The 22,392-nt window shown below is 39.3% G+C and overlaps 1 protein-coding gene across 1 annotated transcript in view; it reads left to right on the plus strand.

Annotated features, from left to right (window-relative positions):
- Positions 1-22,392, plus strand: part of GRIP1 (glutamate receptor interacting protein 1) — a 232,903-nt gene that overhangs the window by 194,336 nt on the left and 16,175 nt on the right. The window contains exons 11-18 of the mRNA XM_009887807.1: positions 2,560-2,746; positions 3,531-3,676; positions 5,265-5,345; positions 13,136-13,205; positions 13,434-13,579; positions 17,725-17,869; positions 18,927-19,066; positions 19,242-19,430. Coding sequence (XP_009886109.1) covers positions 2,560-2,746; positions 3,531-3,676; positions 5,265-5,345; positions 13,136-13,205; positions 13,434-13,579; positions 17,725-17,869; positions 18,927-19,066; positions 19,242-19,430 — 1,104 coding nt within the window. The remainder of the gene's footprint in view (positions 1-2,559; positions 2,747-3,530; positions 3,677-5,264; positions 5,346-13,135; positions 13,206-13,433; positions 13,580-17,724; positions 17,870-18,926; positions 19,067-19,241; positions 19,431-22,392) is intronic.

Genomic DNA, 22,392 nt, shown 5'->3' on the forward strand with positions numbered 1-22,392 from the left:
GTCAGAGTGGGAGACTGCAGACATAATAATCCATATGCTTACCTTTAATCCATATACCTTTAATTCATATACTTTGAAATACATTTTGCTCTGCTTCTCGTACAGCTGCAGGAATAAAAGTAACAAGCACATAATCTTCAAATTAAATATTATTATTTACATACTGCAGAGAATATAGTAAAGCAGCCCCCAGGATTGCTGCTAAGAGTTGTATGCAAAATACACAAGCTTGCTAAAATGTACCCCTAGCAGCAGCAATCAGGGTTCACTGGAGCCATGTACGCATCCGTGCTCCTTTTTTAAAGCAATAAGGCTGTTCCCTGCCCTGTAAAACTTCAAATCCATAAAGTAGCCAAAAAAAAATGGCACTTTCTTGCTGCAATTACTGTTGAGTTACAAACCTCAACAAGCTCTAAGCCATGGTTTTGGGGACCTGTGGCATTTTATAGAGGCTTAGCAAATAGCTGTTCTTACCTGATTTGGAAAGGGTATTTTCATCTCTGCTTTTTTTGTTCTTGTTTCTGGATTGTTTTTTTGGGGAGCGAGAGGAGTTCTTAACTGTCACTTTCAAGTGTTCACATCATCAAAAGATTGATCAGAGTGAGTTTAAAATATTAACTTAATTTCCTAACGTGAATTAAAACCTTAGCTGTTCTGAAAACTGAAATAAATGTTCTAAGACCTTGAGGTTCCTGATAGGGTATTAGAAAAAGAGTAAGAAAGTTACAGAGTCAGCTAGATGCCTGCTGCAGAGGAGGAATGGACACATAAGTGATGGGAAACAAAGATGCAGCTAACAAGTATTTGTTGTATAACCTTAAAGGGAGAATGGAACTTTTCTGAGCTTGGATGCCCTGAATTTAGACATGTCTGGAAGGTACATTGGGGGATCCAGTATTATATTGACTCTGAATTTATCTGGTTTTTCATATTTTAGCCTTTGCGACACTGAGGGATGGAGAAATCTATTTCTCACATGCAGTAAAGGCTAAAGCCATTTTGAAGAACAGATTATTAGTATTTGCATTCAGGTATGAGCATGTCTTAGTGCAGATAAAAGAAACAGTAAGAAGGAGGCTATCAAATAAGTGAAATAATACATAGTTCTTACAAAGGAAAATGAAAACAAGATACGAGTGAGAATTCATAGTAGTATAGAAAAGAAAAGGTAGTTTCAGAGTTGAAAGGAGCTTTGCTGGGAGAAAATAGAAACTTGTGAGTTTTTTTGGCAAGTGAAACTTGCAACAGAATTCTCATTACCGACTGTGCCACATTAATGAGATTTGATACTATTTCAGAGCAAAAGTCTAATACTTGTAGCCCTAAAGTGAGAGAAATACTTGTACAACCTCTGACATAATTGTACAACTGGGCTAATATTATCTATAATATAAAAACAAGAACTAATTTTTTCCCACATCTAAGAAAAAAAAATCTGCAGTTAAACTGTCCCTGGATAAACCATGAACTAAACTATCCCTCAGATAAACCGTGAACTTTATCTAGTTCTGAGTAGCTACTGCAGGCAGCAATCTGTCTTGAAGGAAATTAGAGGTGCAGAGGTAATAGCATAGATTTATAACATTAAAGCATTCAGAATCCTTGGTATTGGAGGGTTATCGTTATGGTACCATACCATTACTTTACTGGTCTGATCAGGAATTGAAAAAACTAGCTTTCTGTGTATGACATAATGAAAGGCAGTAGTTTGTCACTGGGGGAATTCGAACAACGATGCAATAGACCTTTAGGCAGAGATCAAAGAACCAAAGGTGCAGTCTCCTCCTTTCATAGGTGGGTGCATTGAATCTCAATGTTGTTTTTATCTAGGTTTGTTCCATAATGCAGCTTATTCGGAACACGAGTGAGAATAGAGAGAGGGAGTAAATCAGGAGTACAGAAGTAGCTGCCTGTGTTTCTCACTGAAGGGTCCCCTGGTTTCTTTGGGAGACCCCAAAGAACTTTTTTTCTCACAATCTCTTGAGATATACTGGTTGCTAAAACAGGGGTTTGTTCAACTTCCTTAACACTACGCAGTTAGCCTGACAAATTGCTGATGTAGATGTTTACATGTAGTAAACATGTAGAAGAGGAAGTCATCGTTATTTCTTGCAAGCAAGCCTGGGCCATGTGCTTTGTTGCTAACAACAGTGCATTGCTCGGGGATGTTCAAAAGAGCTGGTGGGAATTGGCCTGAATAACATCTGAGCTTGTGCCTCCAATTCCCTTAGCTCCTGTGCAAATTCTTCTCATCCATGCCTCAAACCTAATGCAAACAGAATTCAAGGATGTTCTGAGATTTTTGGGGTGGGGGTGTCAAAGACATTTATTTTTCTCGGTACAAGAACAGTCTTTTTGCATTCTAACATACAGCCAGCTGTTTTTTCTGCTCTTATGTGTCATAACTGTTTAGACATAATTCATAAACTTTAGCCTAAATTGACTTTAAAAGAGATGTTTCATTGACTAGGTTTATTGTACAGATCAATTTTCTCAAAGAGCAATGAAATTTATGCTGTGTGTGAATGCCTTTCCTCCCTGGTCTTCTCTGTTTTATAGTGTCTTTAGCCTCTAGCACTGTTGGTTTGGCTGGGCAGGTCGTCCACACAGAAACCACAGAAGTGGTGCTGACAGCTGACCCCATAGTAGGGTTTGGGATACAGCTCCAGGGTAGCGTGTTTGCTACTGAGACCTTGTCTTCTCCACCTCTCATTTCCTATATTGAGTCTGACAGTCCGGCGGAAAGGTGAGGTTCTTTCAGTTGACTGCTAAGTACGTTTTGGTGAGCATTCCTTGGGGTACTTCAGGCTTGCTGCTTTCGATTCGTGATAAATTGCAGGGCGTTGCTCAGTGGAAGGGTGGCAAGTAATAAACTGTTCTGACAATGATATTTCATATGTTTGATCAGCTATAAGAAGAATGACAAGCACCAGTGGTTTTGTCATCCAGAGTCCTCCAGCAGGAGACTGGAAGCTATATTTATGCAAAAGGAAAAAAAAAAAAATCAGAAATGTTGCTGAAGTCAAAATAGTAATAATTCAATGTGCCATGGGGGGAGGCCATATCCAACTCTGTTCAGTTTTGGTACAGAACCAAATTTTTAGGGAATACCGTAGTTTTGACTTACTAATGATTTCATTGCAGCATTTCAGTTGCATTTTTATGCTTACGTATGTCTTTAATCATGGCATGAGAACAATAGTAGTTGCACAGGCAAGTACAAGCTGCCATTGCAGAACTACACCACCTGCAGCCCAGGGTCATAGGCAGAGGTGATGGCCGTGGGTGGGGTGGAGGCATGAAGGCTGTGCCCCTTTTACTGGGTCCCAGCACCTAGAGAGCACGACCCATGCTGAGAGTGCCTGATTGTGTCTTGGTGCAAAGGGACGGCAGCAGCTTCTCTCGCCCTCTGTGCCTGGGTAGCCTGTTGAGCTGCTGTGGCACGCTTCTCCTTCAAGGTTAGGTGTTTGATATTGCCGGTTCTGGTAACGTGCACATCTGATGACTGTTTTGTATCATTGTGTACCAAGGTGTGGGGTGCTGCAAATAGGAGACAGAGTAGTGGCAATAAACGGTATCCCGACGGAAGACAGCACATTTGATGAGGCCAATCAACTGCTCAGAGACTCCTCTATCACCAACAAGGTCACTTTGGAAATAGAATTTGATGTCGCAGGTATGAATGTACTGTTATTCTGTCTTGCAAGAAAAGTGAAGGAATAAATCCCAAGTACATTGCGAGTGTTAGGTGTTAAGCATCCAGCGTGGAGGCTTTCTTCTCACATACACACCATTCAGTTTTCAAGTGACCTATTTGAAATGCGTGTCTTTTTGTACAGCTTTCTCATTTCATGTAGCCCTGGAGCGTGCTTCAGAACGCAAATAGAAATGACAAGTTCTGTAGTAAGATCTGGTGACAGGCCCTCCTCTGAGTTATTTCCGGACATTTTTCTCCCCTATGATAGAAATATTCCGCTGAGCAGAGACAAATCCTCTACAGGCCAGATAATGAAATGTTTTACTTGACAGAAAAGTATTATAAAAGGGTGGATAAGCAGAAAACTCTGAAGAGTTTCACTTATAGTATCTCAAAACAAGAATCTAAACAAAATAATAGAAATTGAATTAATAAAAGCCATAAAAATAATTGTTTACGTTGCTGGTGAGTCTTTATTATTACTAACGGCTTTCCTTTCTTCTGTAATGAGTTTAAGCATACAGAATACACCTATAAAATCACAAGCTGTGTAAATCAAACAAGTACACGTTATGTATGTGCACTACCTCACTATGTAAATAGTAAAAACTTTTAAGACTTCTGTGTTCATCTGACAGTAGCTCTATTTTGCATAATGTGATTATTTTTAATGGTATTATAAATCATGATGTCAAAAGCAGGCTAAAGGTTCCTGTAGTGTTTTTGTACAATCCTTTAGTATGCACACATCTAGTATAATGTTTAAAAAAAGCACCAAATTCAATATGTACATTCATATACATAGGAAATGAAATATGAAAAAAAATAAAAACCAGATAATGGGAAAGTCATTTAAATACACCTGAAGTCACATGTATTTCAGTCCCTGTACTTGTTTGTGCTCTCCCATTTGCTCCATGACAGCAGACTCATTCTCACAGTTAGATTCCTCTGCCACCTGTATGCCTATATGTTTCCATAGCTGTAATTTCCATCGCTCCTTTTCAGACCAAGACCCAAACTTCTGCTAGCAGTGATGCCAAAAGTCAGGATTCAAATACAGTGCTGTGTGTTCAAGTGGTTTTTTGCCTCAGTCAGCTCCAGGCACTTCTCCATTAGTGAGGTTTTGATTCCTTTTCTTCCCAGTAGATGTAAAATCCATGGCAGTTACCTTAGCGGATGGTTAAAAATGTGTTAGACCCACAGCAGGAAAGGCCTGAAATCCTTAAGATCTGATCTCCTGTCCTTTTAATTAAAAATCATCTGCCAGCACTAAAATTTTCACGTGTGCTCACAGAACTTGTATTCGAGCTAAAAACCTGCAGTCTCAGCTGGCTGCTGGCCCATGCAATCTCCATAAATTCAGTTAAACCTTAAAAAAAATTGAGTTACCGTGAAATTACCAATAGAGGAATAAATCATACTTTGTACGTCCTACTTCCTTCACTTCAGCACCCATGTTTCATCCCTGGCTTGTGATGTTGATGTGCTGTCATCAACTTACATGTATGAACTTGGAATTGCTGTGCCTTATAAATTATCTAACATTTTAAATATTTTTTTATAGAATCAGTTATACCAAGCAGTGGAACATTTCATGTAAAACTACCAAAGAAGCATAATGTGGAACTTGGCATCACCATAAGCTGTAAGTGAAAGTGCTTATTTTTAAGACCGTATCTATGAGATAATCTTCAGATAGTGGGTCCCGTAGCTGTAGACTCATGTTTGTTTTGGTATTAATTTCTTTTTACTTTTTCTAGAAAGGGGTGATTAGCAGTGCTCTGTCTCTGATGAAATACCATTCTGTAACAGATTTATACTCCCCTTCTAGTAATTAAAGGAGCCACAAGTTTGTTAGGCCTAAAGCTTGGCCTATTCCTTTGTGCGTAGCACATATTTAACTCCCTTTGAAATGATTTTTTAAAAAAAAAGAAAAGAAAAAATAATTCAATAGAATTAGGCCCATGCAAAAATATTTCCATAGCTGGGAAGTTTAAAGCAAAGTCTGCCATAGTCTCTTGCCCGCTCTTGAACAGGACCCCACTGAACGCAGTCAGTTCTCACTGACATGAGGATCCATATACATGGGGTTATTTTCTGTTTCAGAACCCAGAGTCTGAAGATACATCCTCAATCTACAGATTGTGGGCTGTCCTAAATATGCAGGTCACATAGCGAAATGCCCTTTCACTAGGGATTTCAGAGATTGCTAAAGAAGATAGTAAGGGTATGCATTAATCTATTTCTCAAAAAGTATTTGTTACTGTTGTTTGAAATCCAAGTGTTTCTAGACTTACTTATTTTGTGAGCAGACAGTAAACACTTTGTTAGAACTGGATTTTGACCAGGTAAACTCCAGTATACTGGGTTCAGTCCTTGATAGAAGGAAGAACAATCCAAATCAAAGTTAATGGGCTTGTGTTTAACATACTTAATTACAGTGCAGAATCTGGTCTCACCGGAATTAATATTCCTTTGCGGTTGTGGCCTTTCTTAGACTGTTAGTTTTTCTTTGGAATTATTCATGTGTCTTGGGGTAAGACTGTGCTTTGACTTATATTCTCAAAGCTTTCACCAGCACAATGGAATAAGGTCAATCAAAAGTACAGCAGGGAACTCAGTGCTAAGAATTACATCTGAGGAACAAATGAGAGACACTGCAGGCCTATTTGCTTGCGTTGCACACTTGAATGAGTAATTGTTGGATTCTCTAAGATGTGATGTGATGCTTGAAGCAAAATCATAGCTCTACATGTATTTATGCAAATGAAAATATTGAGAAATGAGAAAACCTGGAGAGAGGCTGTTCTATTTGAATGTTATTCTTAGGATCAGTAATGGTTTGTAGGATTATTGTAAAAATACAGTCTTCCTGGTAATTTGATTCATGTTGCTTTTTGGACTGCGAACGTATTGTACTTTTTTTTCTGTCTATAGGAGTAAACATGAATAAGTAAACTGATTCATGTTGCTTTTTTGGAATTCAGACATCTTGTACTTTTTTTCTGTCTGTAGGAGTAAACTTTGAATGGAAAGCTAATATTCTTGGAATCTAGTATTTAGCACTCTTCTTCCAAACTTTGCATACCTTCCTAACTTGGAACTTAATTCCAAAAGTTAGGGCTTTATAAAATTATGCTTTATATAATCAGAGCGACACCTGGTTGGGCTTAGCTCTGCTCTTCTGAGTACACTGCAGTATCTTTAATATTTAAATTAAACGATCTGTTATATATATTAATCCCACTTATTAATAGTATTTAATGCATATGAAATTTGCCTACCATTAATTCTTTATTTGATTTTAAATGATTTATACTAATAACTAGAAGTTTGTAAATTTGCTTGGTAAAAGTCTTGAATTGCTGCCTTTCATGCTTGCTTTTCAGTGCATTGCTCCGTTCTACCTAATTAACTCCTAAATGAGGCAGTGTGATTTGAAGAATATAAGCATTTTATATTCATTTTGTCAAATTTTTGTCAGGGCACTTAAGCACATGAGCATGCCATTTATTACTGATATTGTCAGAAAGCTATATGGTTTCTTTTAAAAAACAAATACTAAGGGAAACTCAGCAGAGGTGGTATGACCAGGCTTAAACAGGGGTGATAGAGGAGATCAGGTTTATTCACTTCTGGGCTTGATCTTTTTAAGTGCAGGAGACCTCTTTCATCCTCTGTCTTCTCAGGGTAGTGGAGTTAATGGTGAGTGAGAAGGTGCTGTCTCTATAAAAACATTACAGAGGAACGCCTGTTTTGCTTTCCATAACCCCAGTTTAGTTTGGGATTTGGATGAGAAAGTCAGGAAATGACCTGACCTGAGAGACAAGACAGACGTTTTTTGTCAAAGGGAAATGTAAGTCTCACCTCAGGTTGGCATCTGAACATATGCCTATTTTTAAGTCCTAGAGTTTTTCTAAGTCAGCTGTTAGGAAGCAGACATCCTGGAAGAGGAATTTATTTCTCTTTCTTTTTGTTGTTTTCCTTGGTAATAAACACTAAGTGTGCCTGCATGGAGTTACAGTCAGGTACTTGAAGGCAAATCTGAGGTGACACACAACACTAAAGACAGTTAAGCTAATTCATAGTCTCTGAAAAACATGGCATGTAATAGGGGAAGAGACTAAGCTTCTCTTCAGATTTATTAATGCAAGGAAAAAAAAAAAGCAACCTCAAAATTCCCTTAGATAGGAGAAAACCCTAGAAAGTAAGACAGAAGAAAGTTTCATGAGTATCATTGTTAATGTTAATCCAGGGCACTGAGTTATGGATAGTTCATGTTGGTTACCTCGCAGTAACCTTGCCCATTGCTGCCTTCACACACATACTAGACTTCTATCATCCTATCATCCTTCCCTTATCTCTGCAATATCTCTCTAATCTTCCCATTAATATCTACTTACATTCAATAAAGACCCTGTTTCATAGTTTGCAAATATAAGTGGCTATATATGTCATGCTTCAAGTGCCGTAATTTTCACTCCCAGTTACCTGGTTGAAGCAAGTAGAATGTCTCAGTTCTTAAAATTACGTCATCCAAATAAAGCATGACACAGCAGTGTCTATGTGTTTGTGATTATGCTTTTATAACAGAACCCTTCCCTGGAAGAAGGATGGCTTTCAAGTAGATACAGTAGTGTCCAAGTCTGTTTCAATTTATTTGCCAGTGACATTGATTTTAGACCACGTAATGGAATATAGATTTTTTTTCTTTAAAGATAAATTCTTGTGCCACTGGCTACTTTATCATAGACTAATATTTTTTAAATCCTTGAATGATGTCCGAGAAAATTACTAGCACAGTCCGATAATTGTAGTTAACAGCTTCTTTTTTTTTTTTTTTTCCCCTTTTCTGTCTTTCTTAAGTAAGATTCTGATATCCTTACTGGTAATGAACTGCAGCACCTTGCTTCATAAATAATCTCTCTGAAGCTAATGGGACTACTCAAGGAATAAGAAGCTGCAAAGCTGGTAAGAATATCAGAATCTCACCCAAACTATCATCAGTTTTTCCAAGTCCTTTTGACCAGCAGCTATGCTATAGTCTGCTTTATTGCTTCCGTATTTCATCAGAAACAAGCTTTGTAAATATCTACAGATATTTCGCATTGACAATGAGAATTTACTTTCTTAAGCATGTTTCTGTATATTTTGGAATGTCACCTAGCAAACCACAACTTCATTTTGCAATGTTGCAAGTAATTATTTTCAAGACAGGGCCTGAAGAATCAGCAGGTTTCTCAGCTGCTCCACATGAACCAATACTTAAGGAACAAAAGAGCTACATCAGTGTAATTTTAAAAAGCTTTCATTTATTTAATAATCACGCTGTTTTAAAAAACTCTAGTAGCTGTTAGCCAGCATTGTGGATAAGTGGACTGACTTTGAAAACGTATTTTTCCATCCCGTGAGCATTTTCCTCTGCTTGTTCAGTTTGTTCAGGGCTTGATCAAACTCCAAAACTTGAAGCCAGGCTGAGACTACTAAGTGAGTTTTGGCTGGGTGATAGGTGAGTTGTCCACCCCAAAATCTGTCACATCGTTTTTTTTTTCTTTGGGTTAGCAACGATATAAGAAAAGAGGGTTGTCTGAGGGTTTTTTTTAACGTAAGGGAACTGCTGATCTACAAAACTGACAACACTTCACTGAATTTGCTTTCAAGGGGCAGGGGATAGGCAGGGGAAATGTGTCTTTATTAATATGAGTAGGATAGATGCCTGGGATGGAGACCTAAGATCACAGAATTATTTAAGGAGAGAGAACAAATGACTTGCTAATGATCAGCCTTCCAGCTGCAACACTAAATTTAGTATCTGTACAACCTTATGCACTCTTCAGTCCACTTGCAGTTCATCATATAGACTGTGTAAGGTCTCTACAAAAGCTCAACGCTAGGTAGACTAACAGCTGGACCAGGGAGGAGAAAAGATGAGACTTTTGGTGGTCAAGGAGAGAAAATGAGCGAACATCCGTAACAGGGAGACAGCGGACAAGGGGAGAGGCTGAGGTGTGAGCAGCTGTAGGGGAAGCTGGAACGTGAACAAGAAGGCTGGACATGGGTGAGTGGGAAGGTGTTTTGGTTTTAACTGCTTCTTAAAACAAAAAATAATTCTGATATTAAACATAAAAATGGAGACTTAAAGCTGTACAGTGTCATTTCAAACTTGCATTAATCCATAAGGATATATTTTTTAATTAAGTGGTCAAATATTACTTTCTCACTGGCACTCTTGCTTCTCTGCTGTCTGGGGAGAGATGAAACAGTGGCATGTATCATAGGGGATGGAGGCAGCAGTATGAACGAGGTGGAAAACTGCAGAAACAAAAAGGAGGTGATCTCATGGTGAAGATGAGACCAGGCACCAGGGTTTAATGCTACTCTGGAGAAATTAGGGGTTTTTTCCTTTTCTCTGCAATAGAGTTGTGCTGAGGGGAGTCATTTCATGGGGGGGGGGAGGAGGGGGGAGAGAGAGAGAAAGAGATTTTCCACAGGTGGCTGTTTGATTTTCTGTGGAAACCATTGAGATCCTGGGGTCACACTTGCAAAAATGCTGAGCATCTGCAGCTGTTGCTGAAAATGCCACTGCTTGTGCTTTGGACACAGAAGCTGTAATATACTAGAAACTATTGTGAGAAATGAAAGCATGGATATCTCAAATTGCTCACTGAAAATTGTCATACTTTGACCTAAATGCTCTTACGTTTCCTCTCCTCATCTGTAAAATCAGGATAATAGTACTTGATCTTCTTGCTGGGGACAGCATCTGTTTGCTAGTGTTTGGGAGGCAATCTTAGGCTGTGTTGATGTGCAGTACAAAAGTTCAGGAGGAAATTAATGATTTTATCTCTGCAACACAACTTGGATAGTTTGTAGCAAGTATGTCATGAGCATTGAACAAGAATAAAACAAAGTGTGGTGTAGCTGCTTATTAAGGGCTTGTCAGCATGGGGGGATTCATTTCACACTGAGCTGTGTTTGCTGCCTACAAAAAGGCTTTCATCCACCAGGCACAATTAATAGCCCAGGATAAGTGACAAAACACCGCTGGTTCACACTTACTCAGTTTGAAACTCTAATAACTTTGTGTGCAATACCATACCCTTTGCATCCATGCGTAGTCTGTGGCGTCGTGCTTTCGGCTGTGGTCTTTCTCCCATTGTGTTCAATCTCTTTTCTTTTTGGAACAATAATGGACTGTTTTCTCTAGCACTGGTAAATTTTATAAAGCAGTTTCATAAATACTATCTTAATACTCAAATCTCAAACTGCAGAGCTTGTACAGTGGGTGGCATATAACCTTAAAGATTTATAAGGCAACCCAGAGGGTAAAAACATAGAATTAAAAAAAAAAAAAAAATTTCACCAAAGTGATACTTTAAAATTTTAACGAGATACTAATTAGTGAAACAAACCCAAAGAATTCAAGTTAATCATGGAACTGTCATATAAGATATAGTTGACCCATGGCATGAAAGTATGAGAAACAGTCTACAAAAATTACACATCTTGCAAAAAGTTAATTGCTGTTCTCTAAATTACAACATAGGCATTTTCTGAAAGCGTGCTGTTTTAGACAAGTTTCTAAAAATTCTTGAAAGTCCTTGTACATCTATCTTCTGGACTGTTAAGACGCTGCATTTGAAATATGGCTATTTAGCGGTTCTTAACCAGTTCCTGTGGACATTCAAAGGCTTTCTCGGTCAGGGCAGCCAAGGTTAAGAAGATCTGTTAGAATATTGTGTTGGAAAAGTCATTATTAATACACCTTGGGGTTGCCGTAGGTGAAGATCTGTCATTTTCCATCAAAGAGAAGAATCGTGAGCTGCTAAAGTAACTGACATCAGAATTTTGTAGGTGACCCTCCAACATGGATAGCTTTTTAAGGGTGATTGTCAGTAAGGCATTGGAGCCTAATGGAAAAGTGCCTTCAGTGAATGAATGCAGAGGCCTCGATACACGGAGCAGAAATGGCTTGGGGCAGTTGAAGAACCCTACATGTGCAAAAAAACATTTGCGCTTTCAGGAGAACTGAGATCCTTATACCAAGTGGCAATGTTTTAATATTAGCACACGGCTTGTTAACAGCAGTCCCAAAAGTCAATCTGCAGTCACCACATGCTCTACCTCCTGGCCAGAGCAGCTGTAGGTGGTATATGTCCTGATGGCAGAGAGCAGGTGCCACACCGTTGTCTGAAAATGTATCTTTCGTCACTCTCAAGTTCTGAGCCCACTGCTTACCACATCAGATCTTCAGTGCAGTCTTCTGTCAGCAAATGGATGAACCCTCCAAAACAATGCATCCAGTGAAGCTACTACAAGAAACAGTCCTCTGGAAGCAGTCAGTAATCATCGTCTTCTTCCTCTGGGGTAGTTAACTGCTTCCTATGCAACCAAAATCAAGCAAAATTGCTAAGCAAATTTCCTGGTCAAGGGAAACTTGTCAAATATTTCTGCACAAGTCAGTAAAGAACTGCAATGACTGGCATTGTAGAGCAGAGTGTCATTTTAACCATGATGAACAGATAGAAAGTTGAAAGTTAAATCAAGTACCTCCAAGAAGAGATGAGTTAGGTGTGCAGGAGAGGACTGGTGAGGTTTTTACTAATTTAACCATTGCTGGAATTGCGGGACTTCTGGTAGGTATCCCCAGTACAAAATGGGGAAAAGTCCACAACGCTTAAGGCCCAGCAGCAGTATAGAGGAGCGAGGTTATTCATCTAAAGTGGCACGTATTTACTTCAGAGGGAGCAGTGAGTCACAGTGAAGCAAGCATCCATGTGATGTAAGCCACATCTGTGCAGATGTGATAACTGTGTATCAGATACCCACTGGTGTGCACGGCCACTGTCCACAGCATCTCATTTATTGTGAAGTAGATTCCTCCTTCTCACCCAGGAAGCATTATCTTCATACGTCTGCCTTAAGCACTGAATGAGACAGAAGTGGATGTAAAGAACGTAGGCTAACCCACTCTAGATATTTTGCCAGAGCAGCTCTCTTGGTCAGGGATATAATAATACGTGATTTGTGACTGACAGAAATATTCTGGCAAAAGATCAGCATTGGTGGTTGTGCTGAAAGGTTCTACTAACAGAAAGCCTTCCTTATGTGTTGTAGCTACACGGCATTTTATGATAGATCACTGGACCTGTACTGTGATATCTTCGCATGGTTCAGTCCTGGCCTAATCCAGACATTATGGTTAAATTCACTTTGCACCAGTCACCTTAATTCTGGCATTTTCTAATTTTGAGGAGTATGCTGTCTTACTAATATGCTGCTGATAATTGTTTATATTCATGTACATATAATTTAGGGGAAGGGGAGAAATATAATACAGGTAAATAATGTGTATGAAGTATTGATTTAGACAGAGTTAGCCCATCTACATCTCTAGAAATAAAAACAGCTACTTGTGTGTATTCTTCATTACAGCTCCATCCAGTAGAAAACCAGGGGACCCTCTGGTTATTTCTGATATCAAGAAAGGAAGTGTTGCTCACAGGTAAGACACTCTGTCTCACAGTAAACATCTGTTTCCATTGTGTAGCCAGCCAGACTCAAGTTAAACCACGGGAAGTTGTAAGAGACAGTTACAAATGAGAAGTCCAGCATATTAAGAAATAATTGTTTTTGAAAATCCATTTTGTTTCTATAATACTGTTCTTATCTTCTAAGATAGCTTACTTCAATACTACTAGAATTTCACGTAAGCTTGTTTGCTTGTTCACAGAACTGGGACACTTGAACTGGGTGACAAGTTGCTTGCAATAGATAATATTCGACTTGACAATTGCTCAATGGAAGATGCTGTTCAGATCCTTCAGCACTGTGAGGACCTTGTAAAGTTAAAGATCCGCAAAGATGAAGACAATTCCGGTATTAGCAATGAGCCTATTGCAGATTTTTGTTTATTTTCAGGATTTTTAGAACATAGGGTTATTCTTGTGCATTTAAATTTTAGTGAAATGTTTTTTCTAAACATGGCTGACTTATGCTAATGCTAATCAGAAAATGTCACACTAAAAAGAATTGTAATGGTATATAAAGTTTTGAATTTTCTCAGTGACTATATTGCCTGCGGGAGCTCCACTGCAAAATGAGGTTTTCAGTTCCCCTCAGATGCAGCCATATGAAGTTGATCTTTCTCTTATCAGTGTATTGAGATTTTCTCTGCTTGTAAGATTGGATTCATGGCTAGCAAAGCATGGATCCATAGACCTCAGTTCTCCAGCAGAGTGGTGAAGTGCGTGCTTTATCCATAAACTTACAAACTTGACCTCAGCATGACTGTTCATGTGCTTAAAGGTAAGTAGTACTTTACACACTGAGCTGGATGGCTGATGGAGGAGCCATGTCTGATCAGCCCAGTGGAGGTAATGGAGCTGCCATCATTTTGCAGACCTACCTCTATTAATATTCCTGGATCTTCCCCATTATGGATTCCATAAAAGCAGAATTTCTACCTGGACATAATAAAGCGAGTTCTGTTATGCATTCCAGTGGCAAAGGAAGTTAGACAATTATAACTACCATTACTGCTGGGATTTATATTACAGCATTACACAAAAGCATGAACTGTAGTTTTGCTTATCTTAAGCTCCATGCAATCTCACAGCAAAAAGGCACAGCCTGCTGCACTTTATTATTTAAAATCAAGTGCAACGGTTGAAACGGTGTTTACAATTGCACTAGAGTGCTCTTTTCCTTTAATTGCTTTTGAAAGCAAACAGAAAGTAATTTCTCAGTATGATCAGGACAAAGCAAAGGCGCATGCATTTTAACAGCCTGTGCAATTTGGCTTTCAGAAGTAAATCTTGACCCAGCAAAGTGAATGGCCACTGCTCAGCAGGGTATTGTGGTTAGGTCTCCACAGGTGGTGAGGTGGGATTTGCCACACATAGTTGGTCCAAACTGGCCATGGGCTGTATATCCAAAGGGACACCTGACTGACAGTGGCTTTGCAAAACTGAGCAAACCAGGGGTGTTACGAAGACCAAACTGCAACTACACTTGGCAGAAGATTGACAGGAAATATGCCAGTAGAAGGAAGTTTGAGTTTTCTCCTGCACAAGAGGGCGTTTGCCTTTTAAGTGTTTATGGTACCGAGGGTGTCTCCTTCACCTTCTTCCCCTCATCTGGAAGAGACCCTTCTTATTAATAACCCTTTCATGTGAATTCAGGCCACATGCATGCCATGTTCTTGGATAGCTCACATTTCTGCTGCCTGGAAAGAGCATTGAAGAGAAGGGTGTAGCAATTTGACATATGTTGCATTCTGCCATTAATTTTCTTAACTAGGGCTAATCCGAAGACAGACATCACAGACCAGTCTCCTTTCCAGTCATTCACCAGAGAGGTTGTTGAGGCCTCATCCCTGGAGGTGTTCAAGGCCAGGCTGGACGTGGCCTTGGGCAACCTGGTCTAGTGGGAGGTGTCCCTGACTATGGCAGGGGGGTTGGAACTCGATGATCTTCAAGGTCCTTTCCAACCTAAACCATTCTATGATCCTGTGATAACTCTCACGTGGCAGGGCTGCTGTATGATTAATAACTTCTTATGCACTTACTGTTGATAGCAGAGAAACATCAGAATTGGATCAACCCTTAGCTGGGTTTATTACATTTAGCTGGCTATTACATTTTCAATTAGCTTGGTGGATTACTTTTCATCCTTCAATTGAAGTCTTGTACCCTGTCAGTGACACACCTGTGTAAACGTTGTCAGCGTTAGATCCCAGAGGATTTGCTGTTGTGCCAAAAATACTCTAGCAAGCAAGCAAGAGCTGGCACTCTTCTGCTGTGCAGTGGCAGCTTACATGCTGGCCCACTGCGTGCCGGCCAGAGGCTTCCAGTGGGGTCTTGGGAGTTAGATACTTCTGGAAAAAGCAAGTCATGAAGTGTAGGTCATGCGAACTGTGCCAAAACACCGATGATAATGCCCCAAGTAGGAATAGAAGGCCAACACTAAGCATGAAAATCCTAGTATTCTTTGCTGAATAAACACCACAAATTCTTCTCTGTTTTGATTCTATATGTGTACCATTTTCTTGTATGTGGATAGCAAGGGGGAAATAGGAGGGAGCTTGGGTGAGGGGAAGCTAAATTTTCTGCAAATTGAGAAGAAGCAAAGTAGCTCCAAAGATATTAGTGTTTCTCTAGCTCTGCTTCAGTACCATGTTCAGCATTAGAAGAAACTCTTTGAACCTTTGCTAGTGATGCCCGTATCTTTTTTCCTTTTAAAGTTTTTCTATCTACAGAAACAGAAACGGGAACATTTGAATTTTCTAGCTTGTCTCAGGTTAGTTCTAGTAACATTTACGGAATGTGCATCCTAGACATTTTCCACACTCACTGAGCCATTCGAAATGTCATTACCCACAGATCTAGGAAAAGTTGCCTGCCAGGCCAGACGTCATGGCTGAATACCAATGTCATAAGATGGGCAAGGGAGCATTTGTTATTTTGATCTAAGGAGAAATCTGGCATTTTAAATTTTAAAATATCCCTTCATGACTCAGATACTGCAGTTGATTGCTCTCCTACTGTGATTTTTTTTGATAATGTGTAAAGAGCATGCACTGTATAACTACAGGAGCCTTTCTTGTTGCTGCAACACCTGTTGGGTCTTGTTTAAGGAAAATACATTGTATTTAAGCCTACCCATTGACGAATTCTTCTCTATTTCTTAAAATTGTTTGGTGAGACTAAAATTTCAAAATAATGCAAATGACTTCGTGCAATATAATGAAATCAAATTTAATGGAGTTACTGTTCAACTTAGTTGATAATTTAGAATTCAGAAGCTATTTTGGCTTCTGTTACAAAAGCTTAAAACTTGTCCCTCAAAAACATGGGATGTATTTCAGGTTCTCTTAGTAAGACAGCTGTTCATCTTATCATAACTTTTGATTTCTCCCACAGTTCTTTTAAGGAAGGTTGGTTTTAAAACTTCTGAATTATCTTTGCTTCTATATACCTTCCATTCAGTTCAAGAAACAGATGAGTGCCAGTATTTATACAATAGTGGCAACGTGTCTTTTTTCTAATAATGTGCCCTTGCGACAAAGACGACCAACAGCCTCCTGGGCTGCATCAGGCAGAGCACTGCCAGCAGGTCGAGGGAGGTGATCCTTCCCCTCTGCTCATCCCTGGTGAGACACACCGTGTCTCGCCTGTGGAGTGCTGGGTCCAGTCCTGGGCTCCCCAGTGCAAGAGGGACGTGGACATAGTGGATCAGGTCCAGTGAAGGGCCACAAAGATGATGAAGAGACTAGAGCATCTCTCTTATGAGTAAAAGGCTGAGAGACCTGGGACCATTCGGCCTGGAGAAGAGAAGGCTCAGGGGAGATCTTACCAATGTATATAAACATCTGAAGGAAGGATGTAAAGCAGATGGAGCCAGCCTCTTTTCAGTGGTGCCCAGTGATGGGACAAGAGACAATGGACACAAACTGAAACACAGGAGGTTCTTGCTGAGCATCAGGAAACACTTTACTGTGGGGGTGGCTGAGCACTGGCACAGGTTGTCTGGAGAGGTTGTGGATTCTCCACCTTTGGAGATATTCAGAAGCCATCTGGACACAGTCCTGGGCAACCTGGCCCTGGTGACCCTGCTTGGGCAGGGGGGTTGGACAAGATGACCTCCAGGGGTCCTTCCAACCTCAACTATTCTGTGATTCTGTAACAAAATAACCTGTAGTTATATTTTATCAGGAAAGAAGATACAAAGATTTTAAATGGAGTAAAATTTATTCTTAATAGAATGAGGGGAGATTTTCTGTTTACTTCAATGTAATCAGGTTTTGGCAATATAAAAGAAATTGCACAAGAGAGGGATTTGGGTTTGTGTTTGGGTTGTTTTTTTTTTTTCAAAATAATCCAGTAGAATATGATTAAGAAGTGTATCTGAAATGTAATCCTTTGAAAATGTTGTTTGATTACCAGTCACTAGACTGAATGTGCTATTTTTTTCATTCCCTCTTTCATAAGAAACCAATTGCATCCCCTTGGCATTTATTGCAGATGAACAGGAGAGCTCTGGAGCAATTATTTATACTGTTGAGCTCAAGCGCTATGGTGGGCCTCTTGGAATTACAATCTCTGGTACTGAGGAGCCCTTTGATCCCATAATCATTTCCAGCCTTACAAAAGGAGGATTAGCTGAAAGGTAAATTGGAAAGCAAATTATTTTTAAGCGTTCTTTTTGTCGAGATAAAGATCTATTTTGTTTACCTGAAGATGCTAATTTTCATGAGTTAGGAATTTATTTTTTTATATTTCTCCAAATTTGAGTTTATAACCTTTTTGTTGTTGTCCTTTGATCATTGCCAAGTTCAGGAACATGAGCAGTATCTTAACAGGATGTTCTTGCACATACTATACAGGACAGAGCAGAGGATTGTGGTCCTTATTATAAATCACCTAGGAAAGACTAGTCAATCGAACTGCTCAGTCGCAGGAACATTTTAGCATCCTTTTAAAAGCAATAGCCTTGTATAGTACAATAGGTAAGGAAAGCACTTCATGTGCCTAAGTTTATCTGAACTTACTGTGCACATGTACGGCATCTGTATGTGCACTTACATACACCATAGCGAGCATTATCCAAAGAGCAGAAATGCTCTTCATGGTGAGTGATGGATAGAGAATAATGAAAATGCTAAGGTTTTCTGTCACCTGTTATTTCAAAGATAAGTAGAGTCATTGCAACTGGTACCTTTCAGAGAGAACTTTCAGCACACAAAACATGATACTGTGCACAGCCAGAAAAATAGTGCATTTACACAAAGAGAATTTATTTTCTTCTCTTGATATGATCCATCCTGAAAGCCACCTTGGTGAAACAGCCGGTTACTTGCTCACACTGCCATTATCTCTTACGTTGTGAGACTCCTAGAAATTTGACTCCTTTTGGAACTTACTGAGCTGTCTGAGATTGCTCTTAAACAGATGGGCTGCAATGAATATCATCCATAGGTGATTAACTCAACTACCGCAGTAACACAGAACTCCACCTGTCCATGCCTTAGCTCTGCTATTGTCACTACAACAAAGGTGACTTGCTCTAAGTGTTTCTAACAAAAAGAATTACTCTGTAACACAGCTGTAAAAGCAAAATGAAAGAAAGAAAGGGAGATGAGACTTTCATGCTCCAAATATGCAAAGAAATTGCTTTTGTTGCTTTTTATGCTCTCTTCTCAATGTTTTACTTCTCTCTTTTATAGGACTGGGGCAATTCACATAGGAGACAGAATCCTAGCAATAAATAGTAGCAGTCTGAAAGGAAAACCTTTGAGTGAAGCCATTCATTTATTACAGATGGCAGGAGAAACTGTCACCTTGAAAATCAAGAAGCAGACAGATGGTGAGTACGGCCAAGGGTAGCATCGGTGGTGCTTAATGTGTGTGTTGTTACAGATTAACAAGCACTTAGTCCATCCTTGGAAAAGCATCATGTCAATAGTAAAAAGCATATTCTTAGAACTGCAGTAAAGCAATGACCACCACCAACCCTTTTTTTTTTTTATGATTCCATTCAGCTACCAGTCCCAAGAAATTTTCTGTCCCTGTGGGTCACATAAGTGAACTGAGCGATGCTGAAGATGAAACCTCTGCTGCACAGAAATCTGGCAAACTCTCAGACATCTATTCCACTACAGTCCCAAGTGTTGACAGCGCAGTAGAGTCGTGGGATGGCTCTGGTATTGATACCAGCTTTGGAAATCAAGGTACTATCAAGAATGCAATCGACATTTAAAGTAGAAATTATTGCCTTCATGGTTGACCTTCCTTTGCCTTAAAGAGAACTTCATCTGTCCCAACTTTAAACCTTGTACTTTGTAATGTGCCGCTGTCTCATTATAACCACACACCTCGCCAGGCAGCATGATTTCTTACACTTGGCTGGCCTCAGATTCATTCTTTCATGACAATGTGATGTGTTATGAAGCATTTATCAATACATTAACAGACTTTTGTTAGCTTTACTGACATCTGAATAGCCCGGTCCGTAGCTCATCCACAACTAAATGAGTTTATCCTTCACATACAGATCAATGCAAGGCACAGAATGCATTGAAGATGTTCATGAATTTGATGCCCATATGCAGTAATTTTTAACTTACGACAGATTTGTTATAAACTGCTGAAGGGAAAATGTTAGGTATTGCTTATTATTTCTAAATCTTTTGCATCTTCCTCATTCCTGCAGTTTTAACAAGTAATTTTCAGCTCTCAAAAACAATCATTCCATTTAAAGACATGATTTTCCTTAACACTAAATTTTCTACTTCGGTTTGACTATCGTTTTATATAGGATCTTCAAATAATCTCATTTTAATTTGTAAGACAGATTTATTTAGGCAGTGAGGGATACAGATATCGTGTAATATTCTAGATAACAAGAAAAATAACTTCCACACAGCTTCAGTGTTTTATTTAACTCTCTTCAAAATGTTTATTTCCATAGTAAAGCAGGTATTCCCACTACCTGACAGGTATCTGGACAGGTAGATCCTTACCTCAAATAATTTTTTCTCGCTCGGTCTGGTTGCACATGTTCTTTCAATTTTATTTCTCTGTTTCTTTCTCTTGCTTTCCAGGAGCATGGGTAGTAGCTCATGGAGAGCTCTTTTGTACCCTCACACAGAGAATTGAAGCTGAGCTCTGCCCAGCAGATTTCCCATATAGACTGGAGTTCTGTGCTGATTACTTTCATTGCTATTCTCTAATGTGCCTGCTCAGTGATAACACTGGAGGTTGCTTCTGGAAAGCAGAACATTTCCTTTGAAACCTGCTGAGCTACTTCAGATCAGGAAGTAGCTGATGTCACGACTATTGGCCATGTTTTTTCTGTTCTTTAATTTTTTCTTAGCCTTACTGGGTATATTTGGCATCAACTTACTTTAAACAAGATGATCTCAATACATTTAATTATAGCTCCTGTTTTCTACATTTTACTTTTAATTTGCTGTTACATATAACATGTTATTTAGTAGTCAACGCATTGGGCTAGATTACCCCTGTATAATTTGTATTTCACTGGAGTTAGAGTTGGGATGGATTTGTCCCCTTTTCTGTTTTTAACTGTTTTGGTCAGTTTATCAAAATAAGTCATGTTAGATTTTCTTCTGATATTTTTAAGTTCTAAGGAGAAGTATTGCTGAAAAAGTGCCAAAATGGTAGTTCTCATTTCCTGGGTGAAATTATGATATTCGGAGCAAATTGGTCAACTGTGGAAAGGATTGAGGCCCAGACTGCTTTCCAAAGTCCTGATGATTTTTATGTCATGCCAAAACTAAACCAGTATCTCAAAGCAGATTTTTTTTCTAACTGCCTTGATAAAATCAGCTCAGACTTGGCTGGATACATGGCACTTCTGCTAAACGGCCTGAGTGTAATCAGATTTGTGCCTTATCCCTTGCTGTGGTACTAATATGACCCACATTTCAATTAAAGTTCATTCTGTCTTGACCTGTCAAGTTGAGTTTGGCTTCTCTCCAAACCTTTCTTGGCATAAGCACAGACTAAGCAAATTGAGGAGTTTGAGGAGTGTTTCTGGAGCACCAGATAATACTTTATCCTATTAGTTACTAATTTAATGCTGGTGAGCAGTCTTTTCTCTCCTTGAATTAATACCCCATTTTGTACCTTTGTCTAATGTGTCTGCCTTACTAATCCGGAGCCTTCCCCTCACAGCAGTCACATTTTCAAAACCAAAACCCTTCCTAGAATCTGGGGGTGTGTTAATGTCTGCCAATTAGCTAGAAAATGCACACAACTCCCTAGTTACGTGGGATTTGAGGGAGACAGGTCTAGACTGATTTATGGAAGCAAATTGCCCTCTTTAGAGAGGTGACAGCAGTGATATTTGCTAGTCATCAACAAAATACTACTTCCTAATCCAATACGCACATCAGAAAACACCAACTGCAGAGCTGAAAAAGAATATGTCAAGACAAAATATATATATAGCAGCTCTACTGTAATGGATTTTGCTTACCAGATCAGCATCAGCTTGTGACAAGTCAATCCATGTGTTCTTCTTGATACGTCACTTGGAATCCACACTGTCGGGTTCCTACTTGGAATTCAAATTACACTTAATTCAGTTAAAGGAATTTTTCCAAGGGTGTATATTGGTCCAGGGCATGTGTGCTCATCGTGAGATGGGCCTTTTCTCAGTTCTCGGAGGCTGTGACAGCACAGTCCTGCATTTGTATTAATGAGTCCTTGCCTCAGCAGTGCCAAGACAGCTGCCTGCCTTCCCATTCTGGCGTTACTCCACTTAATGGTCACTTGAGAGCCTCTGCAGCATGCCAAATTTGCATCTAGGTAGCCATTATACAGATCGGTAGTATCGTGCATAATTGACACTAATGTGTCACTAATTTTTGGCTTCATTGCTTCCAAATTTGAGAAAGTTACCAGGAGGAAGAAAAAACTTTCTTGCTAGTCATCTGAAAAGTCAAGTTTATGGTTTTTTTTAAATGCATCCTTGCAAACTCTTTTTTCAATAGGTCTGAAGTGCAGTTTTCTTAATAGCTTAGGTTCAATTTTGGGCATGTTGCACATCATCACGTTAACACATACTTAACACATCCATTACACACATGATTTATTCACTCATATTCAATGTATGATGTCAAATTGGAAATTGATAAATTATAAGGGTGTCTAGAACTAAGTATC

This window comes from Charadrius vociferus, unplaced genomic scaffold, assembly GCF_000708025.1.
Source record: "Charadrius vociferus isolate BGI_N301 unplaced genomic scaffold, ASM70802v2 scaffold125, whole genome shotgun sequence".
Taxonomy (NCBI): Eukaryota; Metazoa; Chordata; class Aves; order Charadriiformes; family Charadriidae; genus Charadrius; species Charadrius vociferus.